Raw genomic sequence first — 18130 nt, 5'->3', positions numbered from 1 at the left:
TCTCACAATGAGAACAGTAATAGGAAAACTGATTTCTGATTAGCTTTACTAGTGGCCCCATCCCCTGTGAAAAGCTCGAGCTGTGAAAAGCTCGAGAAGTTACGCCCCCAAGAGCAGCTAGCTTCACAAGGTCATCTCACGGCTCTGTTTTCCCTATAAAGCAGATATACAGGGGCATGTAAGGGTGTATGACAGGTTTAAAAGGTGCTGTGCGTTAGTGAGGGGGCTTGAAGGGGACCTGTAGCCACATGACTAGTGCTGGGAGCTGTCCCAGCTGGTAACTGGAGCTTCGCTGAAGGAACAAGCCCAGAGATTTATGGCAGGAGTAAAGGCATATTCTATAAACATTGACATACACACCAGCTGCCACACAGCTTCCCTCAGCCTGCACCGCTTCATAACTTGTTCCAGTGTATCAGACTCTTTCTGCCTCTCACACACAATCATGTGCAAAAGTTTGAGCAGCCCAGGTCAAACTTCAATTTTTTTTTTTTATATATAAATGCAAATAAGGAAACGCATCCTCTACAGGGAACATGCTTAACATGCTTGATGTTTTCCTGCTAACTTTAAAGCATAATTTCTGTTTATTTGTTTACCACATTGAAATAAAACATTAAATATAAAATGGGCAGTAATAGTAATAGTGCATTTAAAGTTCAGAAGTGTGTTCTCTGTAGAGAATATGTTCACGTATTTTCACTTAGAAAATCAACAAAACATGTCATTTGGCCAGGTTTTTGAACATCTTTGCATATGACGGTTTATGTTGGAGTCTAAAGGTCTAAGATTGCTTATCAAATGCTTCTATTTTGGATTCTTTTATTATTTTATACAAGATTTGTCATTATAAATTACAATATCAATCTAACAATTTGAGTGAAAAGTAGAAGTACAAGCATTTAATTGATTTTTGAATTATGTAGTATTTGTTATACACACCTTTTGCTTAATGAGTGCACTCAAGCTGTAGTCCACAAGTTTGTGCAAAAGCCTCTGATGGGTTGATCAAATCCTCTGAGAGTCATCTGAGCACAAGCTCAACATAAGAGATAAGACTAAAAACTATCTGACCTTCTACAACCCCAATTCCAATGAAGTTGCGACGTTGTGTAAAACATAAATAAAAACAGAATACGATGATTTGAAAATCCTTTTCAACCTATATTCAACTGAATACACTACAAAGACAAGATATTTAATGTTCAAACAGATAAACTTTATTGTTTTTTGCAAATATTCACTCATTTTGAATTTGATGCCTGCAACACATTCCAAAGAACATTCCACAGGTGAACAAGGCAATTGGTGAGTGTCATGATTGGGTATAAAGGAGCATCCCTGAAAGGCTCAGTCATTCACAAGCAAGGATGGGGCGAGGTTCACCACTTTGTGAACGACTGCGTGAGCAAATAGTCCAACAGTTTAAGAACGTTTCTCAACGTGCAATTGCAACGAATTTAGGGATTTCATCATCTACAGTCCATAATATCATCAAAAGATTCAGAGAATCTGGAGAAATCTCCAGAAAAAGGACTGTCTGGATAGTTATCAGCGCAAAAAGTTCAAAAGCCAGCATCTCTGATGGTATGGGGGTGTGTCTGTGCAACTTGCACATCTGTGAAGGCACCATTAATGCTGAAAGGTACATACAGGTTTTGGAGCAACATATGCTGCCATCCAAGCAACGTCTTTTTCAGGGACATCCCTGCTTATTTCAGCAAGACAGTGCCAAGCCACATTCTGCATGTGTTACAACAGCGTGGCTTCGTAGTAAAAGAGTGCAGGTACTAGACTGGCCTGCCTGCAGTCCAGACCTGTCTCCCATTGAAAACGTGTGGCGCATTATGAAGCGCAAAATACGACAACAGAGACCCCGGACTGCTGAGCAACTGAAGTTGTACATCAAGCAAGAATGGGAAAGAATTCCACCTACAAAGCTTCAACAATTAGTGTCCTCAGTTCCCAAACGCTTATTGAGTGTTGTTAAAAGGAAAGGTGATGTAACACAGTGGTAAACATGCCCTTGTCCCAACGTCTTTGGAATGTGTTGCAGGCATCAAATTCAAAATGAGTGAATATTTGCAAAAAACAATAAAGTTTATCCATTTGAACATTAAATATCTTGTCTTTGTAGTGTATTCAGTTGAATATAGGTTGAAAAGGATTTGCAAATCATCGTATTCTGTTTTTATTTATGTTTTACACAACGTCCCAACTTCATTGGAATTGGGGTTGTAAGAGAAAGGCCTTAACATGATCAATGTCACAGATTTGCTTTAATTTGAACAGTGACCTTCTTCATTTTACTTGACTTTTCTTTAAGCATTTCTTTGTTTACATTTTTTTCAACATTCTAAAAGAAATTCAGTTATTTCCAGGATTACATGAAAAAATTTCAGTTTTCCAGTGCTCTCTCAGACATTTGGATCCCGCTGTACAAACATGCTCTCTCTCTTTCTCTCTTTCCTTCTCACACACTCACACACACATAAACAGATGCCCGAGCTGTAATCACATAGACTCACATTAACGTGAACAGATGCAGTTACACTGTAACCTGCGCTGAGGTTCCGTTTGGATGTAATTGCCATTTCTACACAAACGCACACACAAAACACAATAATAGAGTCAAGAATGTTCTGATGTGCTCAGCTTTATAAACGTTTAAACTGCATAAATCTATTTCTTACAGCTACTGTCATCCCTCTGTCAAACCATCTGTTTCTAATATCATCTTCATCAACAGAGACTAATGCATACATCTCAGATGACCCCACTGATGGAATGTATCAAATCACTCGCGCAGCTGGTTTATGTCAAACTGTAATAGGGACACGTAAGTGTTTTAAAATAATGTAACATTTTGATTTCTGAATTCGGCTTCTTTTTTTCGTAGGACGGAACGAGCTAATAGCACGCTACATCAAACTGCGAACGGGGAAGACGCGGACGAGGAAACAGGTGAGAACTCTTTCAGCTACATTTGCCACAAAAGCCTCTCACTGTACTCAGCACCGAAACAGACAAACTAAAAAGCAAATTCAGAGCTTAATTACTGTGTGGTGAGAGTGTGAATATTTGGCTTATGTGGGCCTCCGTGGTGAAACAGAGCCGGGCCGAGTGATTTACGGGCTAAGGAGCCACTCACAGATGCTGCTGGATCAGATAGCGGTGTGCCTCTTCAGCACCTCACGTAGTTTGGCTTGTTAGAGCCACAACCAGCCTGACCGCACTGTTACAATCAGGGGTCCAGCAAGGGGCAGCGGGTTTGGAATCTGATAGCACTCCCTATGGCATGCGCATGTCGCACCATCTCGTCTAGAACTGTCCACATACAGGAGGCCTAAGGTACCTCTTCAGGAAGAGGGAGATGATTGGTGGAGTAAAAGAAAAGGATGGATGTAGAAATACTGGAATTTGAGTGCAGGAATAGAGCCAAGTTACTTCTACAAGCCAAATTACTTCTACAAGTCAAAAATTAATTTATAATTTATACTGTATTTCTGTTTAGTTGCATTTATTCTGATGTTATATAGTATTTTCTGGCAATAACATACTTCCTACTGAGATTTTAAATTATTTTAATGGCTGCACAGTACTATGTCTTAAATTTCTGTATTCTCTACCTCCCCAATTAACATCTCTATTTATTTATTGATGTTTCCTCTGCTAAGAGCCATACGAGTGTTTTTTTTTTTGTCTTGGTAGGAAGTGTGTTTTTGCCAGTACAATACTATATAACATCAGAATAAATCAGAATAAAACTGAAATACAATATACATAATCAATGAAGTTTTGGCTTGTAGAATTCATTAATATCTTGGTTAGAAAAACACAAGTTTGATTCCTGGTTTCGAACTCCGTTATTGCACTATTAAATTCCATCAGCAGCAGACTTGATTTGATTGATGTTAAGTATTGATGGTAACTTGGAATACTTCCTCAAATAGATCTTTGGAAATGGTATCTAACACTCACACGCATCAAATCCAATGTATTGCTTATTTGATTTGTACATTATCTAAGGTTACTGTTTTTCTGAAGAAGGACACTTTTTAAGATTATTGTCCAGATAAATGCACATTTTCTAAGATGCCCACAATGTTTTTTGACAGTACTGTATATGGAGGTCAGAGGAAGAACAAACTAACACTAGCTACACAGAATGTTCAAACCTACTCGAGTTACTAACAAAAGCCTTTGGTGCTGTCATAGGGTTTAATATTTAGATGATGCAAACAGACTCAAGGCAGACCACATAAAGTTTCCCAGTGATAATATTCTGTCAAGCATGGTTTAAAACAGTCTTCTGAAGTTTTCAAAGTTTGGACTGACTTTTTGAGAAAATTTGTTTTGGAATCACTGTTGTCAATGATATAAAACATTTTTCTTAAAATCTCTCTCTCTCTCTCAGTGTAGGGCCAGTGTTGTTTCAGCTCTCTGTATGCTCTTCCTATATGCTCTACCTTTGGGCTTAATTTGAACCACCAAAAAACAGCCCATACTGCTGTATGCACCCATTTGAGCAACTGACCTAAGAGCATGATCTGTTTTACAGGTGTCTAGTCATATCCAGGTGCTAGCACGGAGGAAGGCTCGGGAGATACAGGTGAAACTGAAGGTAGTGGCTCTCCAGACGGATCACCCATTACCAAATTTTCACTCCTTCTACACATTATAAACACATTTGTCAGTTTAATAGTGTTTGTAATGCATCTGTGCCATGACATTTGATAACCTTCTGACCTCTAAGTATAGGAAGGTCTAGGTCACCCTCCTGCAGTTTCTATCCGTCTTCTCATACTTTCATGTCTTTCATTGCGTGGTATAGTTTGCTCACACTCCCACTGGCTGTGGGCCATTGTGGCCCAGCTGTCAGAGCCCAGAGCTGGTCACAAGGCTACCCCACTGACAGGCCTTTTAAATACATTTCTGAAACTGAGAAGAGTGACAGACACACACACATGCCCATATTTCAGTTATGCCTGCAGGGTTGGTCCGGTCAAGGCAGAAGAATGCATTGGCTTGTCATGCTTCAAGGACGCTACAGCTGCTTAATCAAGCCATGGACAACTCCCTTTAAAGCTCTGCCTTCACACGCTGACTGAATCTAGACGTAACTTGGTGCGGATTCTAGAATCTTGATTGTCTGAGAATTTTGGATCCACAAAAATGAACTGAGAATTCCTTCAGAATTCCTGTGTTGTTTCGTAGGTCTGACTGCTCGTAGAGGTGGGTTTTAAAACATGGCCAAGTATCAGGATTTGTAGATGGTTCACAGGCAGTGTTTTTCCGCTTGTTGTTTGTCTAAGCTAAGTCTGGGGTTTCATAATGCAGGAGGTTGTAGCTCTTGGTTTGACCTCCATGAATAACAGGCAACTTGTCAGCACTCGCTGGACTTTGCCAGGGCCATAAACTTTAATCTCCCCCTCCCAAAGGCCCACAGCAGGATCAGGACTGCCCCATTCAGTTAGAGACACAATTTCACTCTTTAATAAAAGGCCTTGCAAAGTCACCTGCTACAAACAACATTCTTCTCTGGATGTGGACCCAAGGGTTTCCTGACCAGTTTAGCACATCTGTGTTGAATTCAGTTTTGAATCAAATACAGTCCTTTTCAACAAATCACAATGGCAGTGTAAAGCTTCCTACCTTTAGGGTGTGCTCTAATTAAGATATGATTTAAGGTAAGGATAGGTTTTAAGTTCACTGGCTCAGCCTCAAATTCTTGGTATTGCAACATCAAGCACAGTATTTGACCTTGATCTAACGTTACCAACATCCATTTGATGCATTATGGTGTCATACGTCTATTCCTCTGGTGATGTCACCGCTGTCTTCTCGTTTCTCAACAGGACCAGGCAGCCAAGGACAAGGCCCTCCAGAACATGGCCACAATGTCATCAGCCCAGATCATATCTGCTACTGCCTTTCAGAACAAGATGGCCCTGCAAGGGCTCTCGCGGCCTGCGTACCCAGCTGCTGGTGCGGTGAGTTCTCTCACTGGAATCAACCTGTTTTCTTATGACTAATTAGATCTGGCTACTGACCAATTTGTCTCAACATAATGTTTGCCACAGTTTTAATGTATGTACCAACTTTTACTTTCTGAATGATAGTTAAAAAAAAAAAAGCTTTGGGAGTGGGAAAAGTGTCTGTTGGGCCAATTGTCATTTGAGCATAGATGATAGTTTTGCATGAGAAATTAGATTTGAACATTCATTCGATGATTAGTAATTAGTTCAGGCTCTTTCCTACTTTTTCTTGTAGTTTTGGCATGGAGCACTTCCAGGTCAGCCTGCACCTACAGAGGAGTAAGTAAGCATTTCCATATTCCTTATTAGAGACAACACAATTTAAAGTTTGTAAAAAATTTCATGAGCCATTTGAGAACAAAGTATGTGATTCTTTTATGTATTCAGCATCAAGCCATTTTCACAACAGAACTATGTGATGCAAGCCTCAGGCCCTCCCATCACAGGTTTGTCTGGCACCAGTGCTTATCTACATTTAAGTTTGGGTATTTCCTCTCTTTAATGCTAAGTCATAACTGGCCCCTCAATAGTTTATTGCTTCTCCTCTTTCTCAGGTTATGAGAGTGCATCAGGTTTGTCTATGTCCCCTAGTGCCCCCCCTTGGCAAGGCCGAAGCATCGCCAGCTCCAAGCTGCGTATGTTGGAATTCTCTGCTTTTCTAGAGCAACCACAAGATCCTGAAAATGTGAGTCCAGCATGAGTTCATTGCACATTCCAGCTTTCAAATATGGCCACCTTTCCTTCACTTTCTCACGTCTGTTCTGTCTTGTGCAGTTCAACAAGCACTTGTTTGTGCACATCGGTCAGTCAAACCCAACATACTCCGACCCTTATTTGGAGGCTGTGGACATCCGGCAGATTTACGACAAGTTCCCTGAGAAGAAAGGAGGGCTGAAGGAGCTGTTTGAGAAAGGGCCACCTAATGCATTCTTCCTCGTCAAGTTCTGGGTGAGATCCATCAAAAACATTAATGTGCCAATGCTAAGCGCCAAGGCTAGTGATACGTTTAGACTGAAGAGGAAGCTGGTCCTCAGCTCTGCTGGTCTAGATTTTGATTGTGCAGATTATCAGGTTATCAGACAGAATGTGGGAAGGAAGGAGCAATGTATCAGACATGAGTCAAAGCCATGAGGTGAACTTAATGAACTTCTTGATCGCCAGCAATAGCCATGCGCTCTGACATCCTCTGAGATGAAGACATGTGACCATATATTGTGTGTGCTGAGTACATTTGAGCTCATTTGGGAATGGTTACACGTTAATGTGAAAGTGTTTGCTTTACACTGGCTAAAAAGACAGACCAATGATTTGCCCAGAGGGCACAAAGAGAGGGAGGGTGGAGATCTCCAGGGCCTTGGACTGAGGAGAGTGACAGGATCTTCTCTTTCAGCACAGAAATATGAGCTTGGCCACCTGTCCCCCTCACAGTTACACCATCCCACACCACACGCACCCACCTATTTATAGAGCTTTCCAGACTGCAGAGATAGATAGATCGAAAGATAGAGGAGGGGGCTAAGTGAGAAATAGTTAAGCTGAGTATTGTTTCAGCACTTGTCTGTTGACCTTTGGAGGTGAGGTCACAAGTGGACCTATCCTAACTCTGTGAGATCATAAATAAATTATGTAATAATATCACAAAGCACTAATATCTCTTTCACATCTACAAGATTAAACCTAGTCTTGGACTAAATTGCAATAGTGTTTCAAATCCTGTTTAGGAAGCCAACTGTGTGTATCGCCATTGTAAAAAAAACAAGTACCTGCATGTAGACAGCACAAGGAGCAATTGTCCTTTACATTGTGTGAACATTTCAGGATGAATGGACCAATAGGTATGCTCCGGAATTGCTTGCAATAAAATGTCTTTACGTTAACATTAAAGGTAAAGGTTGTTTTGCCTTCTCCTGTAAAGTTACCATTTTTCTATACATTGGACGGTGACATGTATAGATTGTACAAAAAAGTTCATAACCTTATAAGAGTTTGTCAGAGAGTCACTCTTCAAAGTATTTGCTGCTACCCTTATATGAGGTCCTCCCTAGTGGGAATAGTGGGAAAACCTAGTCTTAGACTGAAAAGGACAATAAAAATGATAATTCCAGTATCAATTCTACCTATGAGCTTTGTCCAGAAAACCTACTCTAAAAACCCTACCACAAATGAGCCTTGCTCCATAAACTCATGTATGGGTCATGACTTGGGCGTCCGCAGGCAGAGGTCGTCATGACAACGCTGACAGGCCTCCTGGCGGTACTCCAAAGCTATGGTATTCTAGATTAAATTTCCACACCGGCTATGGCCACCGTCTCGCACTGCACCCCGCGGGCGTGTCCTAACGGATCACCTCACGCTTTTGAAGTGCCAGTGGAATCGGATTTGAGATGGCCGTGCTAAATTGTTACACAGGGAGCTAGGCGACGTAATGCGATTTGGAACGTTGTGGGATGTTGATTGTAATTGGATGAATTCCCTCGCAGAAAGAGAGAAAGCGGGGGAGTGCGGGTTCAGCTGAGAAATGAAGATAAATAAGGAAATAATGGAGAGCGAGGGATAGAGATGGAAGAGGTGTGGGGGGTGGAGAGAGGTGGCAGGGGGGTTATAATGGGGCATTAGGAGGCAGGGAGTGAGAGGGGAAAAGGTGAACCTGCCTTGAGTGCGCGTCTTTATAAGGGCTAAGATGAGAACATGGCTTTGCTAACCCAGAGCTGTAGGATGAAACCTCATTCATCAATCCCTGTTACCATTCAAGCCCAATGTTTAGACAAAACAGCCTCCAAGAACACAGTCCTACATCTGTGCACGTCCCCCATGACTGTTTCAACATTGTGGCTAGATCTCCATATCGCAGAACCTTTAAATTTAGCAGAATATGGCCATCTTGCTGAATATGCAGTATATTACACCAGTATATGTGATGTTCCATCTGTGTAAATTGTAGTCATTGCAGGGAAAGACAAAAGCAAGTTATAATTTAGTGTTAATTGCAGCTCAAGTGAAGAAATTCTGCAAAGAAAACTTTAAAATCTATTCTACATTTGTATTTGAAGAGGAGATATTTTATTATTGTTTGAATGTGTTAAAATTGATTATTTTTTTCAGTAAGAGAAACATCAACTTTTCACTGTTGCGGTATTGTCTTTGGAAAAAATAAAAAGTCAGAATTGATAAAGAATGTAAATTGAATGTAACTATAATTATGTTATAAAATGTAAAAATTGTGTAATGTGAATTGAGTGTAAAGCAAAACAACAGAGATAGACTGTCCAGGCTGTTCAGTTATTAATCTGACTTCTAGTAATTAACTAAACTAAAAATGCAGTTTACTGGGTTAACTACGCCAGAGTCATTTGAGGTCTTCTTGGTTCGTGTCCTGTGGTGTGTTGCAGGCTGGATTGGTATCCTAAGCTAAATCAACATGGACTAGGCCAAAGTGGGTGACTGGACTTTACAAGGTCTGGTCCATGCCAGACGCTGTTTAGCTTGGGTGTCTTAACATGGTGGTAAGACATATTATGGCTATAGGGACATGACAGAGTTTGCTGAGAAAAGCCTCAAGTGTAAGGGCCACATGCTGGTAAGAGAAAGGTTGCTGTCCATGGGTGGGATTTGAGCATTTAAGGAAAAAGCCAGTATCAGTGACCCTGCCTCTCCATATAACAATACTGTTGTGTCCTTGTGTTAGGCACTTAAAACCAGGTCACTCCATGAGCACTGAACTACTGGAGGGAACTGTAAAGCCCTGTAATTCCAAGTAATGCCTTTAAGTCGCATTGAATAAAAGCATCTGTTAAGTGACGATAAAGTAATAAAGCCTGGAGATTCTGAAGGGCTGCCTTGACAGTGTATAAATCCATGAGTCGATGATTAGGGTGATTCAAGGTTACTGCCTACAGACACCAACTGTTCTTGTTCTCTATGCTGGTCTGATATGGTGTAATTCGTCTCTCAAAAGAATTGCTGTGCAAACATGGAGACAGATGTTTTTTGATTACAACCATTAGTTCAACTTTGACTTCAAAGCTGTCTGGCTGAATGTACACTGTGCACCTGTTGCATCGACTATAAAGTCGATATTGCGTATGGATTGGCTGGCGACAGCTCTGTGATGATTAAACTTCTTTGTGTTGATGCAGGCGGACCTGAGCATGAACCTCCAGGATGACAGTAGTTTTTTCTATGGTGTCTCAAGCCAGTATGAAAGCTCCGATAACATGATCATCACCTCCTCCACTAAAGTCTGCTCCTTCGGCAAGCAGGTAGTGGAGAAAGTGGAGGTAAGAGCCAGCGGGGGTGGGGTGGGGGGTTGGGGGGCAGGGGGAAAGAAAGATGTAGTGCAATATTGCCAGTGCCTTTAGTGCATTGAGATTAAACAGAGATGCACCTATATCTGCAGCCACACATTAGAGTAATGAAATCTTTTATCAAATTTTCTGTCACATCATAACAGCACCATTGAGGCTCATGGATTGTAGCACCTACTATTTACTTTCATGAATCACACAGGAATTACATTACCTGCCATTGGCTCATATGTATATATATATATATATATATATATATATATATATATAGGGACATGTGTACTCAATGTGCTTTCTGCTTATGTTTACCATACCGAGATGAGGAATATCACTCTCTTTTCCTCCCTCAACAGACGGAGTATGCGCGGTTCGAGAATGGACGATATGTATTTAGAATCCACAGGTCACCTCTGTGCGAATATATGATCAACTTCATCCATAAACTCAAACATCTTCCAGAGAAATATATGATGAACAGCGTATTGGAGAACTTCACTATACTACAGGTAAACAATGTGTGTGTTTTTGGTGTTTGTTCTGAACTACAAGCTTCCTCCAGGGTCCACATTTTGTCTATACCTATTTTTGCTATCCCTTTATGTTGGGAGCACACATGTGGACTGTTTGGGGAGCAGTAAGGACTGGTTTGAGAATGACTGCTCTGAATTATGATATGCTGCAAAAATGACCTTCCAGTGGTTTCATGAAACAGAATGAGACTGAGACACAAGAGTTGTGCTTTGAGAAACTCTAATGTACCACTAATGCAGCATTGTTATGTTCTCCAATAGTTATGTAGTTGTTTACATCATTTGTTAAGAACTGATAAGTAATAGAGCACATGTAATCTGATAACTTGCCCAGGACTGTGACACGTTTTGAATGTTGATGGTAGTGATGTGTTTCTACACTGTAAAAAATGACAAGTAAGGATAGCATGAAAATTTATGTCTGTCCTCTGCATAACATATTTTTTTTATTTCCTCTGCTTAATTTAGTCCAGTGGTTCTCAAACCAGTCAACAGCTTCCACCCTCAGACTTCTGACAGCAGAGGGCTGAGGCATTGCCAGGATTCAAATTCTTTGTCTTCTGACAATCAAGCAGTTACTGCCACACTGCTGTGAAAATGAAACTACAGGAGAAACACTGAAAAGATATCAAAATATTTAATAACACACATAAAAGTAAATGAACTACTTTATTGTAGTTTATTAATGTCTTTCTTCTTTATCTAAGCATAGACAGAAGTGCATGAGGAACTATTCAAACTTAGGTCACATGGCTTTGGAGTTCATTCACCTTTCCAGTCTTTCACAGACATTTAAACAACTTTGTGATTCCTGAGTGGTGCAACTGTCTAAATGATCATCAGGAGATCATGAATTTGAATCCCAGTGATGCCTCAGCCCTCTGTGGTCAGGAGCCTGAAAGGAGGAAGCCCTGACTCCAGCAGGGTGGGTGCACTATGCAATAAGGGGAGTTGTGTCCTTTGGGTGGGAATTAGCAATGATGAATTTCAGTGGAAGAACTGAGAAAAATCCATCAAAACAATTGAGCAATTTTAGCTTTTAAAGAGGCAATCATATTCACTTTAGTTTTTTTTTAAATAAGTAGCTTAAACTGTTTTGTTGATCTGAATTACAGAATTAAAAATTTTGGAGGCAGTTTTACACCATGTGGGAAAAAAAACATTTGACTTTTCTTTTAAAGAGGATAAGGTAGATAAATATACTGCAAGAGGCAAATATTGTAGTCCCATGGGGAATTCTCTTACCTCATTAATAACTAACCTCTTAAGTGTGGCATTTAGCTCCTGAGTCAGCCATGCAGAGAGGAGTGTATTGAGCTGGATGGAAATGAGACTATTGCCCCAGCAACAGTGTGTTCCTAACAACAGTTGTAGAACACTGGTGTCCACTGTGCTGGTCACTGCCTACTCACTGCAACTTTGAGACAATGATCTACTGAGCCCGCAATGAGTGGCATAGGGGACTCACTCATGAGCTTGAATATGTTCTCAGTGGTGTGATTTAGCCCAGATTGACTTTGAGTGACACAAATACAGATGCACACACACAGGCACGTACAAAAGGTTTCTCACATCACAGCTCGAGGACGTGTTCATGTGATGTGCTGTAAGCAGTTTTCACAGTAAGCAGAGGTGAGTAGTAGCTGGTCACATTCACTCAGTTACATGTACAAAAGTAAGTGCTTCTTCAAGGGGTCTCCTTTAGGAAAAGCAGTGACTGAGAAGATACTTGAAGGCATAAATGGTTCTTCGCATGGAAAAAAAAGTTGTATATGGTTCTTTAAAAGCCTGTTTAAAATGGTTCTATGTAGTGCCAGTAAGGGTTCCGCTATTGTTATGAGTCATAGAACCTTTTTTAGCATTATTTTGGACAATTTATGCGAGAAGTGTACTCTAGTGAGGAAAATAATCTTCTTTATACTTTTACATTTTAATAATTTACACTTAGTTACACTTAGTTACACTTAGTTAGAATTTAGTTTCATTACATTATGACAGAATCTGAACTGCTTTGCTGTGCTCCACAACTCTGCCCAGCACTGCCCAGTTTCAACTAGTCTATGCCCCAACATGCCTGACAAGGGTTTTCCTAGACTGTCCTGGATTTTGTCCAGCAATAAATGTATTCCATTCCCAGACACAACATGTCATTGATTTATAACATTTTCATTTGTTGGTATTTCTTATGAAGTTTAAACTGCTTATTTTTTATTATTGTAAAAATGGATAAAAATTTTAAGGAAGACAGTTTGATTGGTTTGTAGGGATAGGCGCACTCTTGGTGACATGCTTATGCATTACAAGCAGCACTGCAATGCAATAACATTGCATTAGAGGATTCGAATATGTAGCTGAACTAAAATCTATCTTCGATTATGAGCATAGGCATCCATCTACTCAATTTAGTAAAAAAGGGCTCCCAAATGGCACAACCATCAGGAGCCTGCGAGTTCCATGGAGTCCGATTATGTCACAGCCACCCGTGTGAGCCGTCCAAGAAGCTGACTTGGCCTCACTCTTCCTGAGTGGGTAAGCTGGACCTCTCTCTCCCTCTTCACTCAGCACAATACGAGCCAATGCAACTGTCTATTAGTTGCAGTTGTTTTGAGCTCTCCAGTGGTGTGTTTGCGGTAGTTTGAAAATATACCTTGCGTGTCTCAGACGAGCCTTATTAGTTTTGACCTTCCTAGCTTTGGAGCATCATGTCATAGCTAGCAGGTGGAAAAAATCCAGAAAATTAGGAAAAAATATTAAGCAACATATGAAGTGTCCAGGAATTTCACCAGGAATAGGTGGCAACCCTAACCTGATCCGGCTCATAGTGGGCTCAAAATTCAGTCAATGAGCTGAAACTGTCATGTTGAGTCAAGGAATACTTGAAAGCGTGCAGTATTGTGGGTCACCATGAGCAGGCTTAAAAATGCTGACTTAAAGGATCCAAATAAGAGAATAATAGCACCCACCTATCTAGTTCCACTGCAGTTTAGGCTTCTCTGTCCACCTCTGCTGGAGAGTGAATCCATGTCATGATGTTCAGACTGATTCACATCACCTGATCATTTTTTTCTTCTCCACCTCTGTCTCAGGTTGTTACTAACAGGGACACTCTGGAGACTTTGTTATGTGTGGCGTATGTATTTGAAGTATCCACCAGCGAGCACGGCGCCCAGCATCACATCTACAGACTAGTCAAAGACTGACAGTGAGGCCCAGCCCAGGCTCCAGCCTGCTTTTACCACTACAACTACTACTACTACTACTACTACTACAGCTAAAATCACCACCACAGCTCCCCCTACTGACTGCAGTCATAGCCTCCAGTGGTCCGGTCAGGGACGATGAGGACACGGGGTGAATGGCTCCACAGCACTGCTGTCCCGAGGCCCCAGCAGGAGAGGCTTCACTACTGGAACCTTCCGGAAATCGGAACCACAGCCTGAATGTTGTAGAATGTCAGGAATGTCACTGCCTGAAAGTCAATCAGGAATGTCAATGCCTGGCAGGCGTTTGCGATCTCTGTCTTTCTTTTGTATAACGGAACCTATGATAGCAGGACATTTGCATGAAGATGTTTTTTTTTTCCTTCCTCCTCTTTAATCTAATTTTACTCAAGAGTGTTTGTTATAGTGTCTTTTTACACAGTTGCATGGGTAGCGCCAAGACTGGTGGTCACATGGTGGCCAGAGGTTTATACGACAACATTTTCAGACTCCAGGGTGGAGAAAAAAAAGGGTATTTTACACTGAAACGTAAGTTATATTTGTCCCGTTGCTATATTATATTGATTTCACTATATTTCAGCCAGCTATATAAAACAAAACATCATAACTCTGTACTGAAAAGAGTGAATGCAGTTGACAGATCCAGTGTTTCCCAGCTTCAGCCAAAGTCATCAGCAATAGTCCTTCATAAGCTGAAACAGATGTTTTAGAGGGGATGTGCAGGAGCAGCGCTGAAAAACACTGACTTTACACTGTTTGAACCCAATTTATTATGTACTGTTTATCATTTCAGCTATACTTGAGCTAACTTAAAGCCAAATTCTTCACATCTGCATAAGGAGACACAAAGAAAGCCAGAACCAGCCAATGTGAGTCTGTACAGAGAAAAGTGGGGAAATAAACATGGATCTGTGCGTATCAGTACTTGAGAATGGAATCCTTTGTTTGATTTTACTCTGTTTATCAATGAGGGAGCTGAATCTGCCAAATAACAGCTTGATAAATGAAATAAAGTGAGTGTGGCAGCCTTTGAATTGACCACTCTTTTCTTTTTTACGTTGCAGATGTGAGAAACAGCAAATTACAAGCAGCTTATGTGCAGTTTATAGACTTGTAGCACTGAATGTTCTCAGTTGGTACGTCGCTTTTGGCCAGTCCCTGATATCAAGCAATGTTTCCATCTAGTGGTTTGAAAGCAGTAGTGCAAGTTTACCATGTTGTTTTTTTTGTTTTTTTAATTGGCCTCTTGCTATTACTATTCATTCATTTATTAGACTGCAAATGAAACTTGGACAGGCTTAACTGTGCTCAGTATTTGTCAGTTTCTGCGTCAACCAGCATGCAGACATCAACAACACATCAACTACGAAACATTCATGACTGGATCATTTTGTCTTCCGGGATGACAATGTGCAACGATAGAAACCACAAAGCATGGTGCACTGGACTACAGCTCCAGCCTACCTTTAATGTTGACTGACTGTGATACTGACTGTACATTAGACTGTACAATAGCAGAGATTTTCAGTTCAGTCCTCAAAGAGTCTCGCAACACAGCATTGAGCACAAAGCAGAATAGTAAGAATCAAATAATTAAGAGCCACAGGACAAAAATATAGCCTTAAGGTTGTCAAGGACTGAGATGAATTCTTTTGAATTCTAAATCGACCCTGATTGAAACTAAATACCTCATTATGAGTCACCAAGGGCATCTCTGGTGGCCAAACAGACATTCTTCATTCTGCTTTGAAGAGCATGCTTTTCACAGTACGGTGGCTATTCATCACAGCAGTGCTTACACTTAGTAAAGACCTCTCTCTGTCATTCTCTCTCTCTCTCTCTCTCTCTCTGTATCTCTTTCTCTCTCCGTCTCCTCTCCAGAAAAATCTTTCTAAAAACAACTTGAGTTGATGTACAAAAGCACCTTTTAAAAAAACCTTTCTGTACTGATTAAACTAACTTGCAGAACATGTGAAATGAAGACTGTTGGGGTCTCTTTTTCGACGCACTCCAATAACACTATAATAACAGGCAATACAAACGTAACACAATAATTAGTAACTAAATGTTAAAGACCAACGTAAACATGAGATCACAAAGTAAAAGTGAACTTAGTAGAAGAAAAACTTGTATGATGTGAAATTAATATATTCAGCAAATACAAATCCATCAAATGTTATTTGAGTGCAAGTAAATAAGAAAACAGAACTGGTAAATGGATTCACTGGTTACTGTCCACCTCTCAGCAAAAAACAGCAATCTGATTGAAAGAGTAAATTCATCAGCTGCTCTGCAGTACCTATAGCACCACACAGCATCTCCACTATCTTCTCCATGACTTCCTTTTCTGCCTCCACTTCTTTTCCCTGCTCCATCACTCAATCCTTCTTCCACAGGCAGTCTTTTAGCCGTTGATTATTGTATTCAAGGTTCTGCGAACATTCTACCCAGTTAGCAAAATCTGTCTGGCCCCCTTGTGGCCACATCCTTGTGTTTGTTTTGGCCCGGTATACAGCTGGGTCCTCGGCCCAGACCTTGTCACACACTGTAATGTAAGTAGAACTAATTGGTGTGGCCCAAGTCTGGCCAAACTAGATTTTGTAGTCAGAATTGGTCCACAAATATACACATGGAACAAAACTGTGTGAAGTTGTCCAGGATCTAGCTCACATGCCTAACATCTGCACAGCAGTCAGCCAACATGTGTAGGAAATCCAGAACTGGGCCCAGAACTATCTGCTGTCCAGGTTTAAAGTCGTCTTCTGTTTTTGTTCCTTCCTTTAACTTACTTTAACTTGACCTGCATTCTCTCGGGACTGTCTTTCTTTCTAGCTTGGTTCATTTTCTCTTTATTTTTTCAACAATGCTCCTGATCCCTCAGTCTCTGAAACCAGGCGTTTCTCTCTATATCATGTCTGCTCTCTCTCTCTCTCTCTCTCAGCCTCTCTACACTCAGTTTCCAACAAATGGTTTAATTCAAGATCCTGAAGCCTCTTCAGTGTCTCTCCAATGTTAGAGCAGCAACAGCAATGTTGATGTTTGCTCATTTGTGAACTGAATGAAATGGAGTAGGAATGTTTTCAGTTGCTACATTACTTTTGTCCAGACCCTGATACATAGCAATGGTGCCATCTAGTGGTTTGAAGGTGGTTGTGCATATCTGCCATATTACAACAGGCTGTCATTCATTTACAACAACTAAACTTGTACATACTTAACATGCTCAGTATTCGTCATTTCCAGTGTCCTATCCAGCTTAAACACATTAACAACACACCAAGGCCAAGATGCTATAAATAGGCTAATCAAATACAAAACTCAACTGTGGATCAAGATGGCAAGATCGAAGTGACTTCTGTTACTATCATAACACTAGCAGGCCCCTTTTTTACTATATAGAACCATATACACAACACATTCTCCATCTGAAGAGTCATTTCCCCATGCATAGGACCATTTATTCATGAAATGGTTCTGTACAGAATCATGGTTCCAAACAGAACCATTCCCTTTACTGAAGAACCCTTGAAGAACCATACTTTTTTAAGTGTGCATAACGAGTGATCTCTTTTAGGATGATGATGCCCCCATCCATGTGGGCACTGATTGGTTTGATGAGTATGATGTAAATCTTATGCTGTATGATGTGGTGCAGTCAGTAGAGACAGATGTGTGCTCACATCATCAAAACCACCAACTAAAACAATATCTTTCAGAAGAACGATGGTCCAGCCCTCCAGCACAGCTCGAAAGGCTTGTAGAACCCGCAGTGACATGCAAAAGTTTGGGCACCCCATGCACAAATGGCAAGTGAAAATAAGTTACACATCCACTACAGAGAACACTCTTCTGCACATTTGAATGCATTAATGCACAGTTAGTTTATTTGTTGAATTGATCACATTGGGGAAAATAGAAATGCAAAAGATGGCCTGTGCAAAAAATTATGGGTCTTATTTTTCCCAACATGTTAAAACCGAGCAGATGAATAGAAACTGCACTAAAAGTGGTTACACTTTTGTTTCAGTGGTCCTTTT

At 40.7% G+C, this 18130-nt stretch overlaps 1 protein-coding gene across 3 annotated transcripts in view; it reads left to right on the top strand.

Moving 5' to 3' along the window:
- Positions 1-15127, top strand: part of LOC108429458 (transcriptional enhancer factor TEF-3-like) — a 43235-nt gene extending 28108 nt beyond the window's left edge. For 2 of the 3 annotated variants that reach the window (XM_037542376.1, XM_037542377.1), the window contains 10 exons: positions 2900-2964; positions 4562-4624; positions 5859-5993; positions 6274-6317; positions 6426-6484; positions 6593-6723; positions 6813-6986; positions 10175-10315; positions 10696-10848; positions 13959-15127. In XM_037542376.1, the coding sequence (XP_037398273.1) occupies positions 2900-2964; positions 4562-4624; positions 5859-5993; positions 6274-6317; positions 6426-6484; positions 6593-6723; positions 6813-6986; positions 10175-10315; positions 10696-10848; positions 13959-14072 (1079 nt within the window). In that variant the 3' untranslated portion in view covers positions 14073-15127. The remainder of the gene's footprint in view (positions 1-2899; positions 2965-4561; positions 4625-5858; positions 5994-6273; positions 6318-6425; positions 6485-6592; positions 6724-6812; positions 6987-10174; positions 10316-10695; positions 10849-13958) is intronic. The other variant, XM_017701196.2, reaches the window with a different exon arrangement.
- Positions 15128-18130: the final 3003 nt, after the last annotated feature.

Source organism: Pygocentrus nattereri, chromosome 11, assembly GCF_015220715.1.
Source record: "Pygocentrus nattereri isolate fPygNat1 chromosome 11, fPygNat1.pri, whole genome shotgun sequence".
NCBI lineage: Eukaryota > Metazoa > Chordata > Actinopteri > Characiformes > Serrasalmidae > Pygocentrus > Pygocentrus nattereri.
This window is presented reverse-complemented; position numbering and strand designations above follow the sequence as displayed.